At 34.9% G+C, this 27,991-nt stretch overlaps 5 protein-coding genes and 4 pseudogenes across 5 annotated transcripts; 5 read left to right on the top strand and 4 right to left on the bottom strand.

The window, feature by feature from the left end:
• The first annotated feature begins 2,296 nt into the window (after positions 1-2,296).
• On the top strand, positions 2,297-3,233 carry LOC120132645 (glucuronoxylan 4-O-methyltransferase 1-like). Its single transcript, XM_039149368.1, has one exon. The coding sequence runs from the start codon at positions 2,304-2,306 to the stop codon at positions 3,231-3,233; it is 930 nt and encodes a 309-aa protein (XP_039005299.1). The 5' UTR covers positions 2,297-2,303.
• Positions 3,234-5,497: 2,264 nt separating this feature from the next.
• Positions 5,498-5,975, bottom strand: LOC120132501 (putative calcium-binding protein CML19). Its single transcript, XM_039149241.1, has one exon. The coding sequence runs from the start codon at positions 5,918-5,920 to the stop codon at positions 5,498-5,500; it is 423 nt and encodes a 140-aa protein (XP_039005172.1). The 5' UTR covers positions 5,921-5,975.
• A 2,187-nt stretch (positions 5,976-8,162) lies between these two features.
• On the top strand, positions 8,163-9,597 carry LOC120132500 (annotated as a pseudogene).
• Positions 9,598-10,947: 1,350 nt separating this feature from the next.
• LOC120132644 lies at positions 10,948-12,610 on the top strand (annotated as a pseudogene).
• Positions 12,611-16,076: 3,466 nt separating this feature from the next.
• LOC120132560 (protein MIZU-KUSSEI 1-like) lies at positions 16,077-17,057 on the top strand. The gene has a single exon (XM_039149302.1). It carries the CDS (start codon positions 16,166-16,168, stop codon positions 16,877-16,879), a length of 714 nt encoding a protein of 237 aa, XP_039005233.1. The 5' UTR covers positions 16,077-16,165; the 3' UTR covers positions 16,880-17,057.
• A 2,106-nt stretch (positions 17,058-19,163) lies between these two features.
• LOC120132548 (probable calcium-binding protein CML15) lies at positions 19,164-19,732 on the bottom strand. The gene has a single exon (XM_039149291.1). The coding sequence runs from the start codon at positions 19,693-19,695 to the stop codon at positions 19,210-19,212; it is 486 nt and encodes a 161-aa protein (XP_039005222.1). The 5' UTR covers positions 19,696-19,732; the 3' UTR covers positions 19,164-19,209.
• Positions 19,733-21,116: 1,384 nt separating this feature from the next.
• LOC120132520 lies at positions 21,117-23,628 on the bottom strand (annotated as a pseudogene).
• Positions 23,629-24,125: 497 nt separating this feature from the next.
• On the top strand, positions 24,126-26,250 carry LOC120132643 (annotated as a pseudogene).
• Positions 26,251-26,485: 235 nt separating this feature from the next.
• Positions 26,486-27,501, bottom strand: LOC120132642 (tetraspanin-8-like). Its single transcript, XM_039149366.1, has 2 exons — positions 26,962-27,501; positions 26,486-26,768 (listed from the first exon to the last, which is right to left on the bottom strand). The coding sequence occupies exons 1-2, from the start codon at positions 27,499-27,501 to the stop codon at positions 26,490-26,492; spliced, it is 819 nt and encodes a 272-aa protein (XP_039005297.1). The 3' UTR covers positions 26,486-26,489.
• Positions 27,502-27,991: the final 490 nt, after the last annotated feature.

Below are 27,991 nucleotides of genomic sequence, written 5' to 3'. Positions count from 1 at the left end.
TAGAAGAAAAGAGATAATCAAATAAATGAGTTTATAAACAAGTCAAGATACGAGCTTAAAAACGACTCAACAAACGAATTTGTTTGTAAACATAAACAAATCAAACACTAGTTTGTTAGTATTTGTTCATTATTAAATTGATCATAATATTTTATTCATATTCATCTATTTAGCTTAATGAACGGACACATACGAATGTTTTACGAACATTTCGTCAAACTTTATATTCATTTACACATGTACCAACATCTACTGCAAGGTAAATCGAAACACAAACAAACTGCATAAAAAATCTAAAAACTAATAAATAAAAATTAACAACAATTTAAAAGAAGAAGAAGAAAAGTTTAACCGGCGTAGATGCGGATGCCGACGGCCAAAATGAGGATAGTGAAGAGGACAGAGAAGAGGAGAGTGTGGATGACAATGGCTTTGACGTTGGTCTGGAAGTTACCGAATTCGAAACTCCGATTGTTCCCCGGAAGCTGGAAGAGGAGGCCAGGGGAGAGCAGTATGAAGAGCAACAGCCCTATAACAATGGGCGCCCAATCCTTCATTGCCTACCGCTTCCAAACTGATACCATACGATTTCCTTTTTTGGCTGTGAACTCTCTGGGTCAAAACAACAAACACATGGAAGCCATTTCAAACAATATATTCGTGTTTTGCATTTGATTTTAGATTTAGATAACATAAATCATACCCACCACGTACTTTACGTGAAATTCTTTTCTTTCAATGGAAGCATCATAGTATGGCACCGAATACCATTAGATTGAAAGCTATGAGTCTATGAATGATCGATAACTTATTTTATTAATAATTTTTCCTAGTTGAGTGGAATCATTCATGTTTGGGGAAAATTGTGAAGCAAAGGTCTCTTTCTTTAGTTTAAAGAAATGTGAATGCTGGCAAAAGAAAGCAATCCAATTATAAGATTATTATCTTGTTATATTTTGGTATCATCTTCCGAAAAATTTGAATTATCGTATATTTTAAAAAAAATTAATGTTTCAGCCCTTCAAAATCCGATAGTTCAAAAATAAAGTGTCGTTCAACATCGATAAACGAAATCCGGATAGAACTAATCCCAAAATTTGATAAAATTCGTGACTTAAAAGACAATATGCACCATGCAGACATTCAAATTCATGTAAATTCTTTAGCTACGAGTATTCAATTGAGTCGAATAAAAGATTTTTTTCCCTAATCGGTCGAATTGACGAATTCATCTTCGGATGTAAATTCATGTAAGGTTGGGATCCGAATACAAACCCCATTGAAGAGTGGACAGCTCATCTTATCTTATTTGAATATATAGTCATTGTAAATAATGGCGGGAATAACGTAGTATTTGATCAAGAGGAGAAGAGACGTAGAGAGAAAAGAAGACATTTTGTGTTTTTTACATCATAAGACGTCGCCCACGAGTGATGTTACAAGTGGTTAAGATTCAGGAATTTATGGTTACAAGTCTAAGTTCAAATCTTTTCATCGTCACTCTTAGTAGACAATATATAAATTCTTATAAAGATTCTAATTGGGTCTTAGATTTAAGAAGTTATATCTACGGGCATATGTACGTTATTAATGGTTAAAAATAATTATGAACATATATTATATTATAATCACGCTAGACTACTTAAAAATAATATTCAGAATTTCAGTACCTTTTTGTTAACTTTATATAATTTTAATTACTATAATGAAAGTGGGAGAATAACATTTTTAGAATGAATGATGAATCATCAACAGGATTTGTTAAAGTGGTAAGAAGTTTGATTTCGATGTAACAAGTCTCAAGTTCTCGAGTTCTTGTGTAAGTAGAAAATTTTTGTTGGGATTCTCATCCAACAAAGCTAAGTGTGTGAATCAAAGCAAAACCTTAGAAACCGTGAGGGAAAAAAATCAAAATATTTATATAAAACTTAAAAGAGAGAGTGTTTAATTACTCAAAACAAAATTCTCCATGTTTGAACCTAAAACACGAACTGTACAATTGGGACATGAAATAATATTATTATATATAATAAACTTTGATTACTTCATTGTTTTACACGGATTGTATTGCTTTTTTTAGTTGCAGAAAAACCAACGTTTGAACCGCTGCAATTAGATGACACTACTTGAAACAAAAGCAAAGTCACCATTTCTTCTTCCTCACTTAACATGATTCCAAGATTGATACCATAACAATAAATCAATGGCGTCTTAACTGCCTTGACAGCAACCCTAGCTCCTTATCAAAAACCCACCACCATCCGTCCAAAACAATGTGCTAAAACGGCCGGGAAAGGAAGAAAATGCCTCCACAAGTCTCTAATGGCGGTGCTTCTCAGATCGGTCCTTCGGTTCAGTTATGTAATGGCTCAGGCTTACGTTCAAGTCCCAAGCATGGTGGAACAGCTACTAGGAGGATGAAATACCATGGAAAGAAGCTGCTTCCGGTTCTTGTTCTCATCCTTTCTTGCCTTTCCATTCTCAGGCTTCTTAAAATAGCAATGATTGCTTCACATTCTTCGTCTTCGTTTCAATCAAATGCACCGTCGACGGTGGCTTTAGAGGCCGACCGCCGTGTCAAAACCTCCACGGCCTCCGCCCTCACCCCGAAGGAATTCATGCTTCTTTCGAAGATCATTACACGTAAAGCGCCGTGTAATCTCCTTGTTTTCGGTCACCATTCACAGTACTTCGATCTCTCGTCAATAAACGCAAGGGGAATCACTGTTTTTCTCGACGATGATCCTCGCAAGAAAATCGAAATCAAAGCTGATTCCAACGGAACTCGAGTTTATAACGTCGAGTACCGAACACCGGCCAAGGAGGCATACGATTTGCTCAAGCATGCAAGGGGAAATCCGGCTTGTTCTCCCGCCGTAAACCTGATAAATCAATCCAGCTGCAAACTGGCACTGAGGAACTTGCCCGAAGAAATATATAAGCTGAAGTGGGACTTGGTGGTGGTGGACGGGCCGACCGGGGACTCGCCGGATGCACAGGGGAGGATGTCGACGATCAACACCGCAGGCATGTTGGCGAGAGGTACCGGTGAAACGACCGATGTTGTGGTTCATGATGTTGATCGGACGATTGAAAAATGGTTTTCTTGGGAGTTCTTGTGCCAACAAAACTTGGTTTCTGCTAAAGGGAAACTCTGGGATTTTAGAATAGCCGCGGATCAATCCAATTCTACAAGCTTTTGTTCTTCTGAAACGCTTCATGTAATGCCATAGCCTTCTTCTTCTCTATGGCTTTCACTATACTTCTGTTCAAAGGCTTGGTGTATAATTTGATTTTTGAATTTAATATTTTTCCAATGTAATTAGGTAATATCTATAGTTTTTATATTCAAAGTTGTTGCGAGCACAAACCAAATGGTCTTCACGAAATTATTATTATTATTTCTGACAATTTAAATCCGAGCATCACAAATATCAAGATAAGAATATTTAGTGTCAAGTTTAGATTACAACTTGCAATAATCAATATTATCATTCAATTAAATTTATCAAATTTAAAGGTCAATTCAATGACCGTTATTAAATTTAAGGGTAAAATACATAAATGGTCCTTCGCAACTGTTTTGTTAAGTCATCCGACTATTAAAAATTATAAAATTGTATTTCGAATATGGGGGCATTGTTTTGTTAACCCGCCTTGCTAGTAAAAGATATAAAATAGTCAATTGACTATTTATATATTCCAAGCTTGACGTTTTCTGTTAAAAAATTGAAGGTTGTTTGAGTTAGACGTTAACCTGTTGATTAGATATAATAATATATTATACCAAAATTATTTATCTTGTATATTATGGATCTACTCCCCATTTATATTATTTATTCGAGTCAATTTTTAAATTATTATGTCGTCGAGTTAATTTTTGTATTATTTAGGATCGATCAAGTTGACTGGAAGCTCAACTTATGCTCGTCCTTGTCGTCTTATTCATGGATTACATCATCTTACTCTCATATATAGAAGAATCTACTTTTACGTATAAAATATGTATGGATCACGTTGAATTTGAAAACGGAAACGCGGGAGACCGGCCATTCTATCCAACAAAGCTCATCCCGCGTTTTCCCCGCTTCTAAAAGGGAATTTACTCAAAGTTAGCCGCCTCAAATTCATCACCCATGCCGTACAATTTGGATTATGAAGTAAATAATAGATATAAAGGTTCGGAATATAATATTACCAGTGAAAATATAAGATTACCAGAGAATAAGATTACTGAAAATATTATATTTTGTGTTTGGTTGGTTTAGCAGGAATGTAAGATTACCGTGTTTGGTTAAAGAAATAAAAGATTATTAGAATGTATATTTAACCAAATTGTCATTATTATATATTTATTTTTTTAACAAGTTAGAAAATATTTATATATTTTATTTAAAAAATTAAATTCATAAAATATATATTTTTTACAAAATTGAAAATATAAAAAGGTTTAATGAAAGGGTAAAATTTTATTTTAATCTCTGAACTCCATATAAAATTTTAATTATAGACTTTTTTTTATAAATCTAAAATAATTTAAGGATAAATTTATAATTTAACCTTCGTAGAATTTTTATTATTCAATGACAGAATAAAGATATTTTTGAAAAAAAATTAAGGTCATTTTAGTCAAAACGCCGGTAATCCAACAATACCTAAGGAAAGAGAGGTAATGACATTCCCGGTAATATACCCCAAAAATCTACTATTGGTAATAAAATATTACCGGGAATGAGATTCCCGGTCAACCAAATATGGGAATGTGAATTCCATTCCTATGAGAATCTTACATTCCTTGAACCAAATAGCCCCTAAGGGTAAAGTATACAAATCATCCTTCGATTATAGGGTGTTTTAGTCCCTCAATCATCAAAAATTACAAAATGTTCCCCGACTATAGGATGTTGATTTGTTGTATCCCATGACTATTAAAAGTTATAACATGGTCATCATACTATTCATTATGTTCCAAACTCGTCATTTTTCGTTAAAAAATTGATGGCAGTCTGGATTAGGTGTTAGTCTATTGTCTGAGATATGATAAAAATCTGATACAACTCAGGCTGTCATTGCTTTATAACGAAAAAAGACGAGTGTGAAACATAACGAATAGTCGAGTGACCATTTTATAACTGTTAATACTCAAGGGACTCAATAAAGTAATAACTTATAACCGAGAGACCATTTTATAACTTTTAATAGTCGATGACTCGAGAAACTATTTATATATTTTACCCTGAATATTAATACACTCGATATCATCAAATTTAGTTAAAAAAATGTATATTTATATTCATATACAAATACATGATTAACACGAACCATTAAGAACAAAAAAATATAATAACATGAGATTTGAACAATTAATTCGAAAATAATTACAACATCACATAAATAACATAATCCGACGATGAACTTTCAAGAACAAATGAAATCATATAGATTACAAGAAGCAATGGACATATAAAAAAGAATAAACAAAGAAGGAGCCATGGAATCATTGCATCATGAGCTTGAATTCCTCGAAGTTAATAACACCATCGCCATTAAGATCGAACTGCTTGATCATGGCCTTGCATTCTTCAATGGACTTGAACTCACCGAGTTTGCTCAACATTTTCTTCAGTCCCATCGGCGTAATGAACCCGTTCCCATCGGCATCGTACATCTCGAAAGCTTCCTTCAAATCCTTCATCTTCTCTTCTTCTCCTCCTTCTTCCATCAACCCTATGAAATCCTCCAAGTCCAGTAATCCGTCGCCGTTCGAGTCCAACGATTCGATCGTGGCTTCGGCTTCGTATACCTTCAGTTCTCCGCCCATTAAGGCCAATCTGTGCCTCAACTCCGATGCCGAGATTTTCCCGTCTCCGTCTCTGTCGAAGTAGCGAAGAACACGTTCGTATTGTTCGCTTCTCAACATGTTTTGCTTTTTTCAATACGAGAGTTTTGGGAGTTCTTGGAAAATATGCAGAAAGATGAAATGATTGAAAGCTGATCGTTGGGTGATCGAAAGACAAGTTTTTATATAGACGAAATGATATGGTGTTTTGCCTATGATAATACCGAGAAAGTTCTTGGTGTTTTCGAAACTTTCCGGGAAAGTTTTCCAGCCGAGGAAGACGAAGAGGAAGAAATCATGGAAAGGAATCGGAACTTGGTTGAATGATTGAATTGCAGGGTGTTATTTTCTTATATAAATAGAATCTAGAATGGAAACAAGGACGAACTATACATTTAATGGTCAAAACCAATTTTTCCTTTGTTTTCACCCCAAAAAAGGAAATAGTTTGTTCAAATATTAATTCTTAGGGTAAATTACACAAATGGTCTCCCGATTACAGGGTAATGCTTTATTAAGTCCCTCGATCATTAAAAGATATAAAATGGTCCTCCAATTATAGAATGTTACTTTTTTATGTCCTTCATCTATTAAAAGTTACAAAATGGTCACCTTAATATTCATTATGTTCTGAACTTGTCCTTTTTCGTTAAAAAGTTTACGATTGTCTAAGTTAGACATTAATATGATTACTGAGATATGATAGTCGTTTGAAATTCTGGGATCAGACCTTATCATATCACAATCAGCATGCTAACTTTCAGCTTATACTACTATAGATTTTTCAACAAAAAAGATGAGTTTGGAACATAATGAATAGTCGGGTAACCATTTTGTAACTTTTAATAGTCGAGGGACTCAACAAAACAATACTTTACAGTTGAAGGACTATTTTGTAACTTTTAATAATCGAGAGACTTAATAAAGCAATATCATATAGTCGAGGGAGCATTTGTATATTTCCTCCTAATTTTTAAATAATTTTGTTTAAAAAATTAAGGGTTTTTTTTTGGTTTAAAAGTAAATTATTCTCAAATTTAGCAATAAACTAATAGAGGACGAAAATGTGAATCTATTTTATAAGTGGTCAAATAATAAATTAATGGTGTTTAATATAAGAGGGAAATGAAGTTAAAACTTTTATTATTATAATAATATTGATAAATGATGTAAGATATGAGGTACTTTACTTGCTATGCCTTTAAAAGTAAGTATGACATTATTACAACGTTGTTATTTTTTATGATTGGATCCCATACCATTATTAATAAAAATGAATTGCATTTGATCTCTCGTATAATTTATCTACGCGGTTAATTTTCGTTGGGAGATTCATTCATTAAAATCAAATGTACGAACTAAATCGATCCAGATTAATCAGGACGAAATCTTAAAATTATAAGAAAAAAAATATTTAAGCTAATATGAACCCATATCGTGGTATTAACAATAAAAAAGAATATTGTTTTCTCTTAAACTTATAGTGAGGTGAGACACTAGATTCATTAAATAAGATCAAATGTTCGAATATTGACATTTGTGAACGGAGCAAACTGGATTGGAAGAGTCACCCTCATCTCTTCAGTATCCAATCTAAATTAATCGATTAATAGATAAGATATCATTGATTAATTTTAAAAAAATACTATCCTATTAAGCAATATTATTTTTTATATAAAAAGATATTTTCATCCAATTGCAATTAAATCTCAAAAGACAAACTCAAATCGAAATCCATAAAACAAAAATCCCCAAAGGTGAAGTTAAAAGGCAAAATTGACTCAATACCGCCTTTAAAAAAATTAGGGTTCTAGGGTATATGTACTTTTAATTTGGATTTACGGCATTTATTATAGTTTTTAACAAACTCGTCACGTCGAGGTTACAAGTTCACTTAAATAATATTTTATATTTAAACTCGTCACTTCGAGATGATGAATTTCAATAAAATATAATTTTTTTATTAATTTTATCACATCGAGAGTAAAAGTTTGAAAATAAATATATATTTTTTATTGAAACTCGTCATCACGAGATGACGAGGTCCATATACTGTAACAAATGCAGTAAATCCCAAATTAAAAATCAAACTACCCTAATTCTCTAAAAAAAATCTGGGTTGCCGTAATGGGCCAAAATTACCGAAGTTAAATCTAATAATAAGCCCAAAACAAACTATAAATCCCTGAATTCGGACGTTTAACCGAAATCAAGAAGGACTCGATCGAACAAATAAAAAACTAACAGGAGTAATCCGAAGTTCCCGAAAAGATTTGCAGGCTGTATAAAAGCTTGAAATCCTTACAGCCTAGTCTCTCATTTCCCAGTGAACTTGATTGTTCCTGAAGACTACGAAGCTCTCTCCTTTCACCGTGGGGGTGGGTTTTTGGAGCCTTTCTTCAATGGCTCTTTACTTGTTGTTCGAGTCATCTTCTGGCTACGCGCTGTTCCAGAAGACTCGATGAAATCAGCCAGAATACGGAGGCCGTCGGGAACTCAATTTCGGTTCTGAACCGGTTCTCACTGCGTTTCAGACTTTTGAGTCCGCTCTTGATGGTCTCAATCAATGCAATTCTGTTTCCGAAGGTATCATAACATTTTACCTTTTGTCATTAGTTGTATTCTTTCGATTTTTTTTTTCTGGATATATATTTCTTCTGCAAAGGCATCTGTTAGTACAACTTTTTAAAGTTTTAGTGGTTCGTTTATGTAAGTTATCGTGTATAATTGGTGGGAGTTACTGTGATGCTAGAAATAATGGATTTTGCCACTTTCATTTGCTGTTTTTGGTGATTTCTGGTGATTATTGCTCTTGGGGATATCTGATGAACATAGAGTTTTGCCACTTCAATGAAATTGTTCAGGTTGGGTTAACTATTGGCTTATGTTCGGTTACATTGCTCAGGGCTTATGAGCGATGAGTTGAGGAGTTTTTTGGAGCTGAATCTCCTGAAAGTTAAGGAAGGCAAGAAGTCGAAGTTCAGCTTGGAAGTTGCATATCCTAAGCTTGGTTCCCACATCTCCGAGACAACTAAAATCCCATGCCAGAGTGGAGAGTTTGTTCTCGAGCTTCTTCGTGGTGTGCGTTTGCATTTCGATGTGTTTATCAAGGACCTAAAGGTTTGCATATTTTGTTATGTTTTTGAAAGGCGGTTTTTAGAATGCGTTTTCCTTATTTTCTTTGCGTTGATCTTTGTGTCTCTTCTTAAACATGGTAGCCTGGGGACTTAGAGAAAGCTCAGCTCGGTCTGGCTCACAGTTATAGCAGAGCAAAAGTTAAGTTCAATGTCAACCGAGTCAACAACATGGTTATTCAAGCAATTTTCCTTCTTGATACTCTTGACAAGGATATCAATTCCTTTTCCATGAGAGTGAGGTTTGATTTTTTTACTTAACACCAATCTTTTTCATCATTTTGGTTTAATACATGACCTTAACTAGTCAAGTTCTTTCACGGGTGTGGATTTTATATAATAGTTATCGCCTGGTTGATTACTTCCTGCAGGGAATGGTACTCTTGGCATTTCCCCGAGTTGGTAAAGATTGTCAATGATAATTATCTCTATGCCAGACTTGTAAAGCTTATAGAGGACAAGTCAAAGTTGTCTGAAGAACATCTCCCTGCCTTAACTGAGATACTCGGGGATGAGGACAAATCTAAAGAAATTGTCGAAGCCGGAAAGGCATCAATGGGTACACAGAGTTTACCAGCCTCTTATTCATGCCTGAACTGTACGACGTAAGAGTTGTGTGATAGTGAGCAACCCTTCACCGCACGGTGGTTGTGGAGCTTTGCCTTCTGAAGGCGGTAATCCTTCCGATTTCCTCTTCCTTGCTGGTGGTGGTCATTTCTTTTAGAGTTTCAGTAGTTAGTATAATTAGCTTCTAGTATATTTAGAAAAAATGAAAAAATATTATCGAAGAAGCTTATTTAGATCGCTCCTAAGGAATAAATTGCTCATAAGAAAGAAGTAGTAGCAAGATGATGCTCAGGATTTAGAGGGTTCCCATTGTTGTTTTGAATTTCTAGAAGGAAGAGATGGAAGAGACTGCTCGCCGTAGTAGCGGGTGTGGAAACAATTACCTTAGGTGTTGCTGCATTACAGGTATTCGTTAAAGTTTCTATGTAAACCTTGTTTGTTTGAAGAAATTAGGTTTTAACTTGAATTGGGTTTTGGTTTATAGGAGCAAAGCTTCCTTTATATGCTTTCAAGAAGCTGAATAAGATTGATGTTGAAAACGATGTGCTTGTAATTGAGGAGAAAGAGCCCCATGTTACTTTTCTTGACTTGCACATTCTTGGGTAGGAAACTTTTTGCTATTAGAAATAAGATTAAGATCATTGTGATAGTTGATAATCGATGTATCATACAAATAGTGAGGATGAAATGTACTTTGTAGTTTCATGATAGTGGGAAGACCGCATGCAAAGAGGACTCTTTCGTTATGATGTTACTGCCTACGAAACCAAGGTCCAATTTGGGCTCCTTTCTTATTTTCTTGCTTCAATTGTTTACCTGCAAATAATCTGGTTTTTTTTATGGTTAACTGAGTTGTTTAGGTGATTCCTGGTGAATATGGCTTCATTGCCCGCCACCTTAAGAAGAGGCCGACTGAATTCCGTTTTGATGAGGTTCTCCATCTTCACGGCATTTCTCTTACAATTTTCAGACAAATTTTGGGGTAAAAAAATGATTCCGTGTTGATAAGGTTCTCCATCTTTACGGGATTTCTCTTACAATTTTCAGATAAAAATTTTGGGCAAAGAAATAGGAATGAAAAACCCTAGGTTTAGTTTAGGGATTTGATTTTTTTTAAAGGAGAAGAGGTGACAAGGTTTTTAGGTCTCCAACGTGGCGGTCAACATAGTCAACCCCAGTCCATGTAAGCACTTAACGTGTCGGATATGTTTTTTGTCACGATCATTAACGTCTGTTAACGTTGAGTGACTAGTTTGTAACCAATCGATAATGTTAGTGATTCATTTGTAATTTTTGAAACATTAATGGAAAACAAAAGCTACCTCAAATATTAGCAACCAAAAGTGTAGTTTACCCTATTATTATATCAACAATCAATAACCCAGAATTTTCAACGCCTTTGATCTGAGTTCTAGCACTGCACAAAGTGGTGGGTGGTCACAAAGTGGTGGGGGGGGGGGGACGACGATATTTCCATGGGAATTTCTATGCCGATCTTCATGGTTTTTCCTTAATGAAGGCCTACTCTACAGTCCCCTTCTGTCGCTTCTTATCCTCCTCTTCATCAACGCCTTCCTCAGGTACTTCAAACATCGTAGTCACTGGAAGAATCCGCCTCCGTCGCCGCCAAAACTACCAATCATTGGCAACCTCCATCAGCTCGGCAGACTCCCCCACCGCTCCCTACGATCTCTTTCCGACAAGTACGGCCCTCTGATGCTTCTAAAGCTCGGCCAGGTCCCAACACTCGTGATTTCATCACCCGACATCGTCGAAGAAATGGTGAAGAATCATGATATCGTCTTCTCTGATCGACCAAACTTGAAGGCAGCAAAAATCATGCTTTACGGACGCTCGGACTTCTTTTTGGCACCGTACGGCGAGTACTGGAGAACAGCTAGAAAGATTTGTGTTTTGGAACTCCTAACCCAAAGAAGGGTTCAATCGTTCCGGTTCGTTCGAGAAGAAGTCGCTTCGCTGATCAACAGAATACGCCATGGATGTTCCAATGGAAGGTCGGTAAATCTAAGCCTAATGTTGCTTGAAACTTCGCATACTATATCTTCTAGATGCATCATCGGAAAAAAGGCCAAAGATGATGCGAATTTCGGGGAGTTTTCCAAGAGATTCGTGACGACATTCTCGGATTTTAGCATCGGAGATTTGTTCCCCGGTCTCCGATGGCTTGATGTTCTTACTGGACTCATCGGACGCCTCAAAGCAACCTTCGATGAAATGGATTCTTTCCTCGATTCAGTCTTTGAAGAGCAAACCAAGAGTTCAGAAAACAACATTGTGCAAATCCTCCTCCATTTTACTCCAAAACGATCAAGACACAAAGCTCACGATGAGCAACCTCAAGGCAATTTTACTGGACATGTTCCTGGCGGGAACCGAGAGCACTTCAACAACAACAGAATGGGCTATGGCGGAGCTTTTGAAGAATCCAAGTGTGTTGAAAAGGATCCAAGAAGAGGTACGAAGAGTGGTGAATGTAAAAGGAAAAGTTGAAGAAGATGACATCAACAAAATGGAGTATCTGAAATGCATCGTCAAAGAAACTCCAAGACTTCACCCTGCTGCTCCTCTGTTGGTGCCCCGTGAAACATCGGCCGGAATCGAGCTAAAAGGCTACGACATCTTGCCTAAAACAAGAGTTCTCATCAATGCATGGGCCATCCAAAGGGATCCGATTGTTTGGGAAAACCCAGAAGAGTTCATCCCCGAGAGATTTGAAAACAACGCCATTGATTTCAGGGGTTCGAACTTCGAGTTCATCTCATTTGGTGTGGGAAGAAGACGTTGCCCTGGGATATCATTTGGGGTCTGTGTTCTTGAATCTGTGATTGCCAATCTTTTGTATTGGTTTGATTGGAGATTAGCGGATGATGCTGATCGTCAGAGCATGGACATGACCGAAACCTTCTTCATTGCAGCCTCTAAAAAGTTGCCTCTCCATCTCGTACCAAGTGCTTATTGTTGTTGATGTATGAAGTTGTTTAGACTTGTCTATACAACGTTGTCAATGTTTTTATTTACATGTAATGAAATCGAATCAAAGTGTTTTTTTTATTAATTTGGGTTAAGTACAAGTACAAGATAGTATCTGTTCATAGATAATTCTCAATCTTTCGACATTAAATGTTCACAACCCTAACATCTATGGTGCTCGAACCGAATCCTCAAAGAATAACTGTGATTCCTTTACCATGGAATCCACTTGATTTGTACTCAAAGAAGCAGCAAAACTGCTATTTGACATCCAGAACCCCAATCAAGGGTATAAAAGAATCCCTCATCTAGAGCAGAGCAACAAATTCACAGGATCACCCCTGTCAGTGCTTTTCCTACCGGTTCGAATGCAGAGCCCAAATACCCTATAGTTGTTATGGTTTGAAACGGGTCTATAAAAATAACAATTAATCTTTTAACTACTATAATCATTTGATTCGAAAAAATATTTCGGAATCATATTAATTTAACAAACCATTGGAGCATTAAATGTCCATTATGGTCTAACGTGAAATAAATTTTAAATTTTGAAATCAAATTTTAAACACATATCGTATGTGTAGTTTGAATTTGTATTTCTAAATATTGATTATCTTTAAAATTTAATAAGATTATCTTTCTAACACAATGAATTCAAGTTGTTCATACAATAATGACAATTTTCAAAATTTGATACATGTATTTTAGAATGATATTCACAGTTTTTCGAGTAGAAATTAACCGAACTAATTCGATTTAATCAATTAATTATATTAAAATTCTAAAGTGAACACCCCTAACCATGACTCTGAAAATGACAGAAAATCCCAACCCCAACTTAGTGTAATTGACTTCACTGCAACTACTGCAATGTATTATGGGATCACAGAACAAGTGCTTGCATTGTTATATTTAATAGTATAAACTATGAATTTAGTACTTAAACTATTAGTTTTGGTCTATTTTAGTACCTAAACTTTCATTTTTTTTAATCATACCTGATATTTAGTTTTTATTTCATTTTAGTACCACATTGTTAAAAACTTAATGCGTTTAGTACCTAAACCATCAACTTTGGTCCGTTTTAGTACCTAATATTTTAATTTTTTTTCAAAAACTTAACGTTAAATTTTGAACAAGGGTATTAAAATGAAACAAAAACTAAATTTTAGATACGGTTTTTAAAAAATGAAAGTTTAGGTACTAAACGGATATAAATTGATAGTTTAGATACTAAATACGTAATTTACCCTATATAATATCACGCATGCGTCGTAAAAATAGAAAACTCAACTGCCACTCGAACAATCGATACAGTACACTCTATATAATTATAGAAAACTAAACCTTCAGGCTTGAGAGAGAGCTGAAATAATGAAGATCAAGTTGGTTATAATCTATATAACCAGCAACCCCATTTCAGTGGATAATATATAATGAAATAATGATGCAAAATTAAGGGTAAACTAGGCGGATAGTCCCTTATGTTTAGGGTTTGACGGACTTTGGTCACTAATTTAAAAATTAAGGGGAAATGATCCATACGTTAGAGACAATTCTCATTAATTTTTAAACTGATGACCAAAGTCCGGTTATACTAAAATCTTAAGAGACTATCGGCATAGTTTACCCTAAAATCAACAAAGCAAAGTGACCTAACTATTGAAGAATGATGAGTACATGATAAAAATAAAAAAGAACAAACAAAGCAATGAAAGAATGCCACTGCTGTTTTTAACTTTTTTTCCCCTGCGAGAGGGCACGAAAGCCATGAAACTAGGAAACGTGGTCGGGCGGGACAACTTATAACCCTTTTGTAAACCACCACCATAAACGTATACTGGCATAGATTCGATATCTGTCATCTATTTTTATTCGTCAAATAGTTTTAAATCTGTGTAAAATTAAAGGATGTTATATTATATAAGTGAATCATAATCTCATAAGAGAAAAGGATAAATATATAATACCCTAATTTCACGAGAAAGAAATAGCACATGAAATTTGAATATTCCAACGGATATTGATTCAAATGATAATCAACTTAATATCGCTTAAGTAAGATATTAGATTCGAGTCCTTATGTATTCAGAAAATCTTCGCTGAAAGACTTATTTTCTAAAGTCAGATGTGTGACTCAAGTCGATTCAGATTAACCAATACCAAACTTTAGACGCGAAGGATAAGAAAGAAAAATAAAAGTAGTCAACATATAAAGGAAAGGGTCATGCCAGGGGTAAGGAATTTGGAACTTTTTATTATTATAAAATATTTTTGCTTTTTGATGACTTCTATGATTAGGGTTTAGATGAATTTGTAGGGCATCAATCCCCACAATATTGGTGCACCCAATGGCAATGATTGGGAGTACTTGGGACATACTGCAGCTTTATTCCACCCTGAAATTCTCAGTGAATTTTACCTATGTATGTATGGCTAAATGTATTCGTTTTATGAAAACAATAATGCAATTGTCAATGAACCCTAATTAAACATGCTTGTACGAGCACGAGTTAGGTTAGATGATGATAACAACGTTGTTTATAAATTTAATCTTTAATTATTTAATTATTGTAGGTTCAAAATATTTATATTTAATTATTTAAAAAATTCATATAAAATAATACGAGGTTTAAAAAAATTTGTTATTAAAAGAAATTTTAGATACTTAAAATTTTCATGTTAGTTGTTGTCTTATAAAATATTTCATATTCACATTATTTGATTTTTTAATTATTGTATTAATACGACTCTTATCAAAATTGATGACATACTTTGACACCTCAAAATCGATAATTTTAACAATAAGATTCTTTGAATCTCATATTATTTAGATATTGATTTTTAAAGTGTTAAAATATATATTTTTTTAAATAAATTCTCATTTAATGATGGAAGAAGTTTATATACATATGTCGCTATTGTCTAACACAGATTGTATTCATGTAGATACGTGTCGTTAATACGTATTGTACATAATTTTTAGATAAAATTTATAGTTATCTTTAACATTTTAATATTATTTCAGATGTAATGGTAAGACATAAATTATATTAAAAAAAAAACAGGCGGAATCCAAACTATTAATACACATATTAATATTTTGGGTAAACTATGCAAATAGTCCTTTTTGTTTAGGGTCTATTCGACTTTGGTCATCAATTTAAAAAATAAGGGTAAATGGTACATTATTGGTTTGTCCAGTTTAAGTCCTTCAGCCGTTAACCTTTAACGAATATATGACATAGCTGAGGGACTAAAATCAAACAGGTCGATAACTTAGGATTCATGTACCCTTAATTTTTAAATTGATGAACAAAGTCGGTAAGATAAAAAACAAATGAGACTATTTGCATATAGTTTATCATTATGTGTATAATTTTCATTCTAATCTAAAAAACAATACGAACGTTAATCCAGTCCCTAAATTGACTGTGTGGGACAGCATTGATGCATTTGTTTTGTCAGGATTCTCTTTCACTAAACCAAAGAACTATAAACAAAGAATTAAATACCAACAAGCCCCACAAATGAATGTAATCCAAGGCATTGAAAAAATAAAACCTTGACCCTCTGTGTTCCTCATACTCTTTAAGGCTCTTGTGTTCTCCTTTCTCATATCTTAAACCCAGTTATGGCAACCATAGCCTCTTCAAACTCTGGTGAAGAAGACACCAATGGAGGAGGAGGAAGAAGAAGAAGAACAATAACTCTTAAACCCCATGCAGCTGTTTCTCTGCCGACGCCGCGGAAGAAAAAGCTTCCGGCAGCCGCGTCGGTTCCCATCGCCAGTCTTCGATCCGTCGTGTCGGCTTTCAGGAAGAGCCGTTCGGTGCTCGGGTCACGAGTGATCGGCACTCTTTTCGGTTACAGGCGTGGTGGACACGTTCATTTCGCCTTGCAGAAAGAACCCAATTCCCCGCCGGCTTTCCTCGTCGAACTCGCCACGCCGATAAGCGGTTTGGTCCGGGAAATGGCGTCCGGGCTGGTCAGGATCGCTCTGGAGTGCGATAAACGCAAAGAAGAAGACCGTAACAACAAGGGTCCGAGTTCGACCGTCAGATTGCTCGAAGAGACCGCTTTCAGAACTTACTGCAACGGAAAGAAATGTGGGTTCGCGACGAGGAGGGACTACGGAGAAATTGAACGGAACACCCTGAAAGCACTGGAACCAATCTCCATGGGAGCCGGAGTTTTACCGGCGACCGGAATCGAAGATGGTGAAGTTATGTACATGAGAGCCACGTTCGAGAGAATCGTCGGGTCGAGAGACTCCGAAGCTTTCTATATGATGAATCCCGATAGCAACGGTGCTCCTGAACTTAGCGTTTATCTGCTTAGAGTTTGAAAGTCTGCCATGGAAGCTTGGGTTTTAGTTTTACTGGTGGTTTGGGTCAGTTTAGGTGGAAGGTGTGAACATACATTATAACATGATAGTAGCTAGGTGGGGGTCTTAAAGGTGTGTATATGTACAACTTGTTTTACTTCACTCTTTGAAATGTAATCCGTTTATTATATTTGTGTTATATTTTAAATTTTCAATTAAAATATCTTAAAGATAAAGACTCAAACTTTAATATTGTGAATAAAAAAATTGAATTAGAAACTTATTTCCTTATAAATCTCTATGATATTCAATTTAAATTCATCTGTCTATGATCAAATTCAAAATCTATCTTTATCCGCTTAAAATTATCATATTTAGTTATTTCCTTTTCAAATTACACATTATTTTAGACATGTGATTATTTTAAGTGTTTAAATATAATCTTTTACGCTTGTGATCAAGAGTGATTGAAGGCAAATTAGTATATACATGTTATTGTTACTTGGAATGACCATGTTTGTCTTCGATACACATCGAGTATTTATTTTTTTAGATAAAATTTGTATAATTTTTTTTTTATTTTTGTCCAACATTTATCAATAGAAGACATTTCCTATTAAAAGTGTATTTTGAAAGTATAGCTAATAGGACACATTTTTATCATAAGGATGTTAATTTGAGAATTAATTTTAAAAGTTTGTTAATTAATAAATTGATTTTCTAAGTGATTTTTAGATAAAAATGTATATTTTATAATAATTATTTATTTAACACTAAAGATAACTTTTAATATTTTAAATCAATCAAATTCAACCAATATAATCTTTGAAATGGACAACTAAAAATCAAATCGATTTGACTTTAAATATTTTAGTTAGCATTTGAATTTGGTAACTTTGGCCCAATGATATCGTAGGCTAATTATTTAGGCTAATAGAATATTTGATATTTTATTTTGATAATTACGATATTTGTTATAGTGATTTAAAATTAGTCATGTAGTTATGAAGAATTTTAATAAAATATATTTTTTATTAGAATATATCACACCAACGTGACAAAACTAATAAAAAATTATATTTTATTAAAATTTCTTACTTTAACGTGATGGATTTGAATATAAAAAATTTATTTAGGCAAACTCATCATGTGAGTGTGACAAAGTTGTCTTACACTATAGTATTTATTTAAATTTCAAATTAATTTTGGAAATGATCTAAGGGGATAATTTTTTTTTTCTCGCATGACCTGTTGGGTCAATTTTATCTTTGAATTTTGCATGAGTGGGCTATTCGGATGGCATCGCTGTGACAAGAGAAATTTTTGCCTAATATAATAGGGTGGGTTAAACACCATATTTTTTTTTATTTTGACAACTAGGACATTTTCTACAGTGACTTGGAACTCCTCACTTTAACGTGACGGGTTTAAATAAAAAATATTATTTGAACAAACTCGTCATGTGGGTGTGATAATGTTTTCCTACATTGTAGTATTTGTCTAGATCTCAAATTAATTTTGGAGATGATCTAATGGTCTAATTTATTTTACTCACATGGCCTGTTGGGTCAATTTTATCTATGGATTTTGTATGAGTGGGCTATTCAGAAGACATTATCGTAATAAGGGAAATTTTGGCCCAATTTAGGAGGCGGACTAATTATTTAGCCCAACATAAAATCATTTTTTTTATTTTGGAAACTAATATGTTTATTACAGTGACTTGAAATTTGTCACTTTGGCGTGACAAAATCTAATAAAAATATTATATTTATAAAAATTCTTCATTTCGACATAATAAGTTTGAATAAAAAAATATAATTTGAGTAAACTCGTCTTGTGATCATGACTAGTTTATCATTAACTATAGTATTTTTAATAGATACCAAATTGATTTTAAAAATGACTTAATGGTTTAATTTCTTTACCTCATCATAAGTCAGAGAACTCAAACGAGCATTTAAGGCTTTATATGCCCCTTGGCCTCAAAACCTTTTTTTCCCTTATGATTTCAGGGTTTCGTCTTAATTAATTTAAATCGACTCACGTTACACACTTGATTTTAGTGGATGAATCTTCTTGTATATGTAGAAAATCTCCACTAGGACACTCACCCGCCGCTGCCAAATCTAAATATACGGCATGAATTGATCCGAATTAATCACGACAAAACTTTAAAATCAAAATAACAAAAAAATCAACAACGTACTTTCATGGGATCCCAAATCTCATTTCTTGTTCTAATGCATCTTATTATTTGACAAAAATAAAGAGAGAAATTATTCGATGATGTTTACACAGAATAAAGGGGCAAAAACTCACAAATAACCTAACATAAATATTCTCGTTTACTATCTCGATAAAGAAACGCCTAGAAAATCCATGGCCAACTTCGCCATTACAGAAGAGAATTCACTGAAACTAATAACACCATCCCCATCGGAATCCGCCTCTCTCATCATCTCCGTCAGCTCCTTATACGTCAACGGATGACCCATTTTTGCCATGCAACCGGCGAGCTCCGTCGGCACGATGATCCCATTACCGTCGCGGTCGAACAGCCGGAACACCTCCATGAGCTCTTCTTGGTTCACCAGTATCTCTCCTTTCAACGTGGGCAATATAGCGTTCACCAGCTCGTCGAATTCCGCCTCACCGTTGCCGTTGGAATCCATGTTGGCTAACAGGACATGGATCTGATCACCCGACGGTTTCAGCCCCAGAGACCGCAGCAGCGCCGCCAGCTCGAGTACCGTGAGGCTTCCGTCGGAATCCATGTCGAACCTCGCGAAAATGCCCTTCAACTGCTTCAGTTGATCAACTCGTAACGCCACCATTCTCTTTAAAAAATGAAGGACAATATGACGACGCCGACGACGGCTCAGGGCGGCAGAAACGGAGGAAGAACGATGGGATAGACAGAAAAATTAGCAGGTAACTGTGAATGAAATATTATGGATTATTTTCGGGAGAGGGGTGTGGAATTTGTTTCCAGTGTGAGGTTTAAATTTGATACTTTGGGATAAAATTTAAAATAGAAAGCGTGTCAACGTCGGTGGATACATGCATGCAAGTGCATTGGAGCTTCAAGGAAACCTAGTATTTTAAATTTTTTATTTTCGAGTACGAGTATTTGTGTATGCATAAAATTCCCGTTGGGAGACTCACCCACTAAACTAAGTATGCGACACGGGTCAATCCGGATTAATCAAGGTAAAACCCTAAAACTGAGAGAGTATCCAAATAAAAACAAGTCTAAATTGAACATTTAAATCATATAATTTTCCTAAAATATTTAAAATGTACAAATAAATCACCTAAGAATAAAAACTAATATACAAAAAATAAAAAACTCAATCAAACCATTCAAACAAATAATTGATATAATCGATACAAATATAAAAATATACATAATAATCATAATTTATTGGCAAACTGACATTATTACTATTCGATCGTAATTTAACTTCAATAACTGTAAATATTTATTAATATTTAATCGAAAATAAAAATAGATCAATAAAACAATTAAATAAACACCAAATTAAATTTGATCCTAGATAATGCTTGAGCATATATGCGCTGATTTTTATATAATTATTTGAATTATTATTTGCTGCACTGTCATTGTCGGTGAAGCTAGAGAAGGTTGGTTTTGTTTCCAATCATTAATTAGTGAATGTGGGGTCCATAAAGAAATGATCGATACCTAAATACAGTACTATGTAATTAATATTATGGTAAAGTATATAACTAATCTCGAGTATAAGATGTTTTGTTGAATTTCGATTATAAAAAGTTAAAAAATGATTCTTCAATTATTAGATGTTGTTTTGTTGAATTCTCAAACTTTTAAAAATTATAAAATGATCACCGATTAATCATTATGTTTCAAATTCGATTTTTTTTAAAAAAAAATTGATGATAATCTTAACTGAATGTTAATATGTTGTATACCATATGATAAAATCTGATCCCAGAATCCCAAACAACTATCATATCTAAGGCAATAAACTATCATTCAGCTCGAATTGCCATAAATTTTTTAACGAAAAAGACGAATTTGAAACATAATGAATAATTAAATGATCATTTTATAACTTTTAATTGTCGAGAGACTAAATAAACATTTTCCTATAGTCAATGGATCATTTGTGTACTTCACCCTTAATATTTTTAATTTAATTGAATAATATGTAAAATATCAATTAACTTGAGTGAATTAACTTGTTCTATATTTTCGGGTTAATTTGACCTAAAAATATTCAGAGACTCGTATAAAAATATCCCATTAGTTTCCTTGTAAAAGCTTCCACAACACTACACAGCTAAAATCCTCCACCCCGAGAAGGGAATCCGGGAGGCGACTTACGAAGCCGGGCGGATCAAGGATTGGCTCTTAACAGCAAGCAACCTCCGAAATCCGGCTTACTAACGTTGAGTGCTCATCAAGTAACTTACAGGGCAGTTCCCCGGAGCAGGCCTCGGGAAGCTCCAGAAGTTTAATGTGTCGCCCTCCGGTTATTCTCATGCCATTCAACAACATCATTGTAAGCTAAGTTGCCCCCAAAAATATCCAAGGCACTTCCCACGGTTACGTCCACGCGTCCCTTCCCTGCTGCTTTGATCGTCTCTAGATCATCCATTACCGTCACACCGCCAGCATAAGTGACAGGAATCTGCAAAATAAAGACAGTGATATATCGGGAAATTTTAACTGAAATATACATCCTCGGGCTCAAATGTAGGAACTACGAACCGGAGAATGCTCGCCTAACAATGCCACGAGATCTTCGTCTATTCCCAGCCTGCAAGAAAAGAGCAACCAGGTAAAAGCTACAAAAGCATAAGAACCAGCATTAAGGGCAATTTGCATAAACACAGTTGGGACTTACTTTTTCCCTTCAACATCCACACCATGGACCAAAATTCATCCGCATATCCGGCAAGAAAATTCAATACTTCCTCATCAAGATAGACATCACTGAATTTTTGCCACCGGTCAGTGACGATGGCATATTTGTCATCCTGAAATTGAAATCACCACCTTATGATTCAAACAACGGCCAAAATCAAAACTCAGCATTCTATCAACTCCGTAGATAACAGTCGGTAGTAAGGGAGGAGAAGGACATAGAATGTTCATATGCAATATCAAAAGAGGTTTCTCCGAGCATTTAGGATGCTGAAGACAGAAATATTTCCAACCTTCTCTCTGCAGCTAAGGTCCAAGACGAGTCTTTGCTTCCCAACAACATCGACAAGACTTTTGAGCCTTTGAAGGTCCATTTTTCCATTGTTAAATACATACTATAATAAATCAAACAAGAAAATATAAACGAAATTAGGCCAACATGTTTTCTCTATGCGAACCCTGTATATGTCAGGATTCCCTGTCTTGCAACTAACAATGTTAAAATTCGATTTTCGTACCGAAGTGACAATGACATGACTGGCTCCTTCATTTATGTAACTCAAACAATTGTCTAAATTGATCCCACCTCCTACTTGCAAGCCACCTATATGCTTTCCATTCAGCAGAGGAAAGATCAGCAAGTATTAAACATATTACCGAAGATAGATAACAAGGATGAGACCGCCACTCTCAAGAAACTTCATTCGTGTCTACAGTACAAGCAGCATATGCTTGCATCATGACTTGAAAATGTACACATTAAACCAGGATTCGCATCTGTCCTTCAAAGCTTTCACAATGATTTCGAATACTTTTAAGCAAGAGAAAGAAAAGTAATCCAAAGATATAAGAACATCAGAATCAAAAGATGAACTTGCATAACTTGTAAAATGCTTCCTATGCACCAAACTAGCCTGCAGTTATAATCTAAGAATACGATAATCTGAAACACAACATTTAAAAGTTTCAATTTACCTAAGAACAGCCAAGCATTTACAAATGAAAACAAAGTTCCAACAACTTAAATTGACAATTAACTCTGCATCCATCTTCAAATCAATAATTTCAGAGATCACAAAAAGTACCATGCTAAACAATAAAGCCAAAGAATCGGAATAAACTGATCACTGAAAAAATATCAGCTTTTACCAGGATATGCATGCAATGCTTCAATGGCTGCTGTTTGGCTCAAAGGATCAGCTCCAAGCATGATTACATGACCACCCGTTAGCCCATCTTTTTTGTACAACTTGGCAAACTCGGCTGCTGACTTATCCGATTCGAAATTGGTTACAAGGGCTAATTCATCCTCCTTTGAATCTCTAAGGGTTGACCCAACAATTTGTTTCACTTTCCCCTAGCAATAAATCAAAATTTAAGTGTCAAGAACTACAGCAAAATCCCAAACCCAATCCCACACAAGCACAAATACATAAAGAAGAAAAGAGTGAGATTTCTGAAACAAAAACAAATCGAGTAAAGAAACAAACAAAAACCATTCCTTTGTATTGAATTCACCTTGTGAATATCAATGCAAGGACGGAAACTGACGGCGCAACGAACAGGGGAATGACAACATTCTGCAAGAAGAAGAAAATTTAAAAGGGAAAAAAGGGTGAGCTTGAAGAAACCCAATAAGGAAAGACCGAAAGGGAAAATGATGAGGAGTTGGAGAAATACTGAAACTTAGTGAAGGGATGGCTCTGGGAAATGGATGGTTTGTAAAACCATAAAGGGAAGAGTTGAAATTGGTGTCATGGGAAATGCTACTCAGCTTCCTTATCGAACAACTCCCATGGATGCTGCTACTTGTCATCTTTGAAATCTCAAAACCCCTCGGCCTAGACGAAGCGGAAAGGGGTTCTATTTTAATTAACTGCTACATCGTTAATTTTTTGAGTAAACTACGCATTGAGTACCTAAACTATCAGTTTTTATATGTTGTAATACTTATATTTTTAATATTTTAAAAATATACCTAACGTTTAGTTTTTATTTCATTTTAGTATCTCACAGTTAAAAACTTAACGCGTTTAGTACTTAAACTATCAGTTTTGATTTGTTTCAGTACTTAAAATTTCATTTTTTTCAAAAAATTAACAATAAATTTTGAATAGATATACTAAAATGAAATAAAAACTAAACTTTATGTATGATTTTAAAAATGGTAAAATATTAGTTACTAAAACATATCATAAATGTTAGTTTATATATTAAACACATAATTCACCTTAAATTTTTTAGGTTAGAGGATTATTTTTAACATTTTTATAGTAAGAAACTCAATAAAAATATTTTTTTATAATTAAGAGATTATTTGCGTATTTTATCCTAAAAGCTTAAGTATACAAAATGTGTCTAATTTATGTATGTATATTTCTCCAGTTTAGTATCTAATTTTTATTTCTTTCCAGTGTGATACTTATCGTTTTATTCTATTACTTAAAATGAGTCAAACAATGATGGATCGTTAAGTTTGACCATTAACCTATTAATCCCTTCTAAATCCCCAATTTTCTTTCTTTTTGTTGTTTCTCTTATCAGTTCTCCTTGATTTTCTTTGGTTTTTTATCTTGTAAGTTCTTATCCTTTATTTTACATTTTCTTTTGTTTTTTTTTTGTTGGATTTTATTGATTGTATTTCGTTTGATTAGGTGTGATCGACGGAAAGATAAGTTAAAAGCTTAGTTACTAAAATAGATCTTAATCGATAGTTTATGTATTAAATACGTAATTTACCTTAAATTTTTAGGTTGGAGGATTTTTTTTAACACTTTGTAGATCTAGGAAGTTGGATGATGCTGTTTTTGCCTTCGAAACCATGAAATTGATCGATGGGAGGCCTGGTGTTGTTATTTACAACCTTTTGATTAATGGGTATTTGAAAAATGGGGATTTTGAGGAGGCTTTGAGGTTTTATAAGAGGATGGAAATTGACAGAGTGAAGCCGGATGTGTGTACTTTTAATACTCTGATTAGTGGTTGTTGTAGGAATGGGAAATTTGAATTGGGATTGAAGCAGTTTAGGGATATTGGACGAGAAAGGCTGTAGGCCTAATGTGGTTAGTTTCAACACTTTGATTCAAGGGTTTTTCAGAGAAAGGAAGGTCGATGAAGCTATTGAGATGGCAAACTAGATGATTCGGTCCGGTTGCGGATCTTCATTGGCAACTTGCGAGATTTTTTTCAATGGATTGTGTAAGGAGGGGCGGTTTCGGAGGGATCGGATTTGGTCATCGATTTCTCTAGGAAGGGACTTCTGCCAAAGGGGTTTGATTATTGTGGTTTGGTTGAGAAGCTTTGTGGTGAAGCCGATGTCGCTAGGGCATTTCGGGTGGTTAATGTGTTATGGATGAACGGAAATGTTCCGAGTTTGATTGCCTGTACCACTTTGATAGAAGGTTTGAGGAGATCCCAGAGAAGAGATGATGCGTTTGAATTGATGGAAAAGATGCTTAAAGACGCATTGTTCCGGATATCGTGACTTTTAATTGTCTTATGCAAGATCTCTGTGATTTGGGAAGAACGACGGATGTGGATGAATTTAGATTGTTGGCTTCAACAAAGGGCTTAGAACCAGATGACATGACTTGTAACATTTTGTGTATGGATATACGAGAGATGGAAGAAGAAAGGAAGGTGAAAATTTGGTGGATGAGATGTTGGATAAAGGATTTATACCCGACATCGCTACATATAATAGTTTGATGGATGGCCTCTCCAATCCTACGAGTTCAACGTTGAAGAAAGTTCGTGCCGTTCACAGGTGAGAACAAGTCGCAATTCACAGGTGAATATTGGTGTCACTTGATCAAGGCAATCTTCTGATTTGTACTGCAAGAGCCACTTCAGAGAGCACAGAATGGGATACTTGGTGGTGGTCACTGAGTGTAATCGGTTGATCAAAGCAATCATCTGCTTTGTAACGATTCTGAAGCTAGCCACTTAGCAAAGGCACGTAGATGGAATTGGATCTTCCTAAGTGTGCGGCAATCTGAAAATCGGCGACAAATCTACTTCCAAGACGATAGCATGGGATGCTATAACCGGATGGCCAAACGAATGACAGCTGACTTGTTACAGAGAATTGGCTAAACATTGGATTTTGGGATGCCAAGGAAACAAATAATCGGGGCGATTACAGGTTACTGATCTAAACCGTCGACTCGCACGGTATGTTACACGGATTCTCTACTTTACATACACGAGTCCAACGCAATTCCGGGTACGAGTAGAATATGATATTCACTCTCTAGTCTAACACTCGAACTTTCATAATCGAAATCGAACGTGCTACTAGACTTGTGGCATCATATTAGGAGTTACTACACATTTCATTTTGATTTACTTTTCACCTTGTGGATTGGATTGCCTTTGGATTATGATATTACTTGCTTCTTCCCTGCTGTTTAGCTACTTTCCTTGTAGGTGAAGTCAGAAAAATTTTCGTGGGAGTGCTGAAATTGAATTATAATTTTTGATGGGAGCCAAAATGTAATTTTACCATTGTATTAATTCATAATGAAATACACAATAAAACCCTCAAAGTAATAAAAAATAACAGAAAAGTCACATACTTTTGTTTTATAAAATAGCATTACATGTACACCCATGATTTTACAATACAATGTGTGTGTGTGTGTGTTTGAGTTTATTATTTTATATTTTTTATAATTTAATTATTTTAAAATATAATATTTTATGTTCTATAAACTATTAGAAGCAAAAAGCACAACAGCCAAGAATATAAATGAAAGTTAAGACTAATAAAAGTATCATATTGAACTGTGCCAATAGCCTCCATTCCTTGGCAAGGTTGTTGATAACTCCTCCTTTGCAAGTATGGCAGTCGAAGCAGAGCTTCCTTTCTTCGTTGTTCCACTTCGGGCAGTCTTCGTTGTTCGAATTCGCCAATGCTCCCTTTTTCGGGATTTCCCAGTATGTATCGCTCTTCTTCGTGAACCCGCATACATTCGGCGGCTTGCAACATCCGGCCTGAAAAACGATTAAAGCTGTCATAAAAACCCAGATCTTAACCGTTGCTTCATGCAGCTACGACCTTTTAGAGATGGCTTTGAGTTTAAATACTTAACAAGCTATTGTATTTTTCTTAAAAGGTTTGATATTCGACTTTGTCAATATTTAATCCCGGATATAAATTATATGAACAAATTTTATATTTGTATACCTTCAATGTGGTGAGGCTACCGTTGGCCGCCGTAGGGAAGGTCTTGTTGACAAACATCATAAAACTAAAATGAGCCTCAACGGTGTGTTCCTCGGCGGTGCAAACCCCAGAATTGATGAGGCAGCTCTTTATCTTCTTCCAGTTTTCCTCATTGTTCACTTTGTTGTCCAACCAGTTCGACAACCCCGACGGCTTCTTCGTCTGCACCAACTTCTCACCATGGTCGTAGACTTGGCCGACGGCTTTGTTGGTGACGGAGAAGACAAAGATGGTGAAGCCGAAGACGCCGACTATCAGGATGGACAAGAGGATCAAGTAAACGCACATGATGATGCTGCTGCTGCATGCGGTTGCCATTAGACCTATGATCGAAAGTAGCAGCAGAAGGCTGCCGATCACCAGAAGCGGATCGGTTAAAGCTTTGCCGCAGTCGTCGGTGTCTTTGACGCTCAGGTAGGCGCCGGAAGCTAATATGCATATGCCTAATGAGAGCAATGCGGTGTTTAGCAGTCCTAATATGCAATTGCAGATGCAATTCATCGTTTCCTCCTTTGTTCAATCACAAATCTCGTCTTCTTCTTCTTCGTCGTCTCTTTTCTTTTCTTTTCTTTTCCTTTCCTTTCTTTTTTGAATTTGTTAAAGGATTTTGTTTATAAGAGAGATGGGGAGAAGCAACGAAAGAGAAAGAAATCTGTGTATAAAATTTAATTTGGCAGTTTTTTCAGTTAGCTTAACGGAAAAAACAGAATTTTTTTTCTGTTTATAACTAACGTTTTTTTTTGAGAAAAACTAACGTAGTTTTTTTATGGTCATTGATGAGTCGAGTTTGAACCACTCGACTTAGTCTTAGTTTAATTAGGGTAAATTATATTATAGGTTAATAGATTATGTTTAGATAATTGTTTTAGCTACCAAATTTTTAAATTTAACAAGATGATCATCGAATTTATCAAATTATTATATACTGTGTATTGAATTTTATCGAAACGTTACAACTATTATAACATTATAGTGATCATTTGTAGTAGGT

Source organism: Hibiscus syriacus, unplaced genomic scaffold, assembly GCF_006381635.1.
Source record: "Hibiscus syriacus cultivar Baekdansim isolate YM2019G1 unplaced genomic scaffold, ASM638163v2 tig00110569_pilon, whole genome shotgun sequence".
NCBI classification, from domain to species: Eukaryota; Viridiplantae; Streptophyta; class Magnoliopsida; order Malvales; family Malvaceae; genus Hibiscus; species Hibiscus syriacus.
Note: the sequence above shows the minus strand (reverse complement) of the source record. Positions and strands in the feature narration are given on the sequence as shown.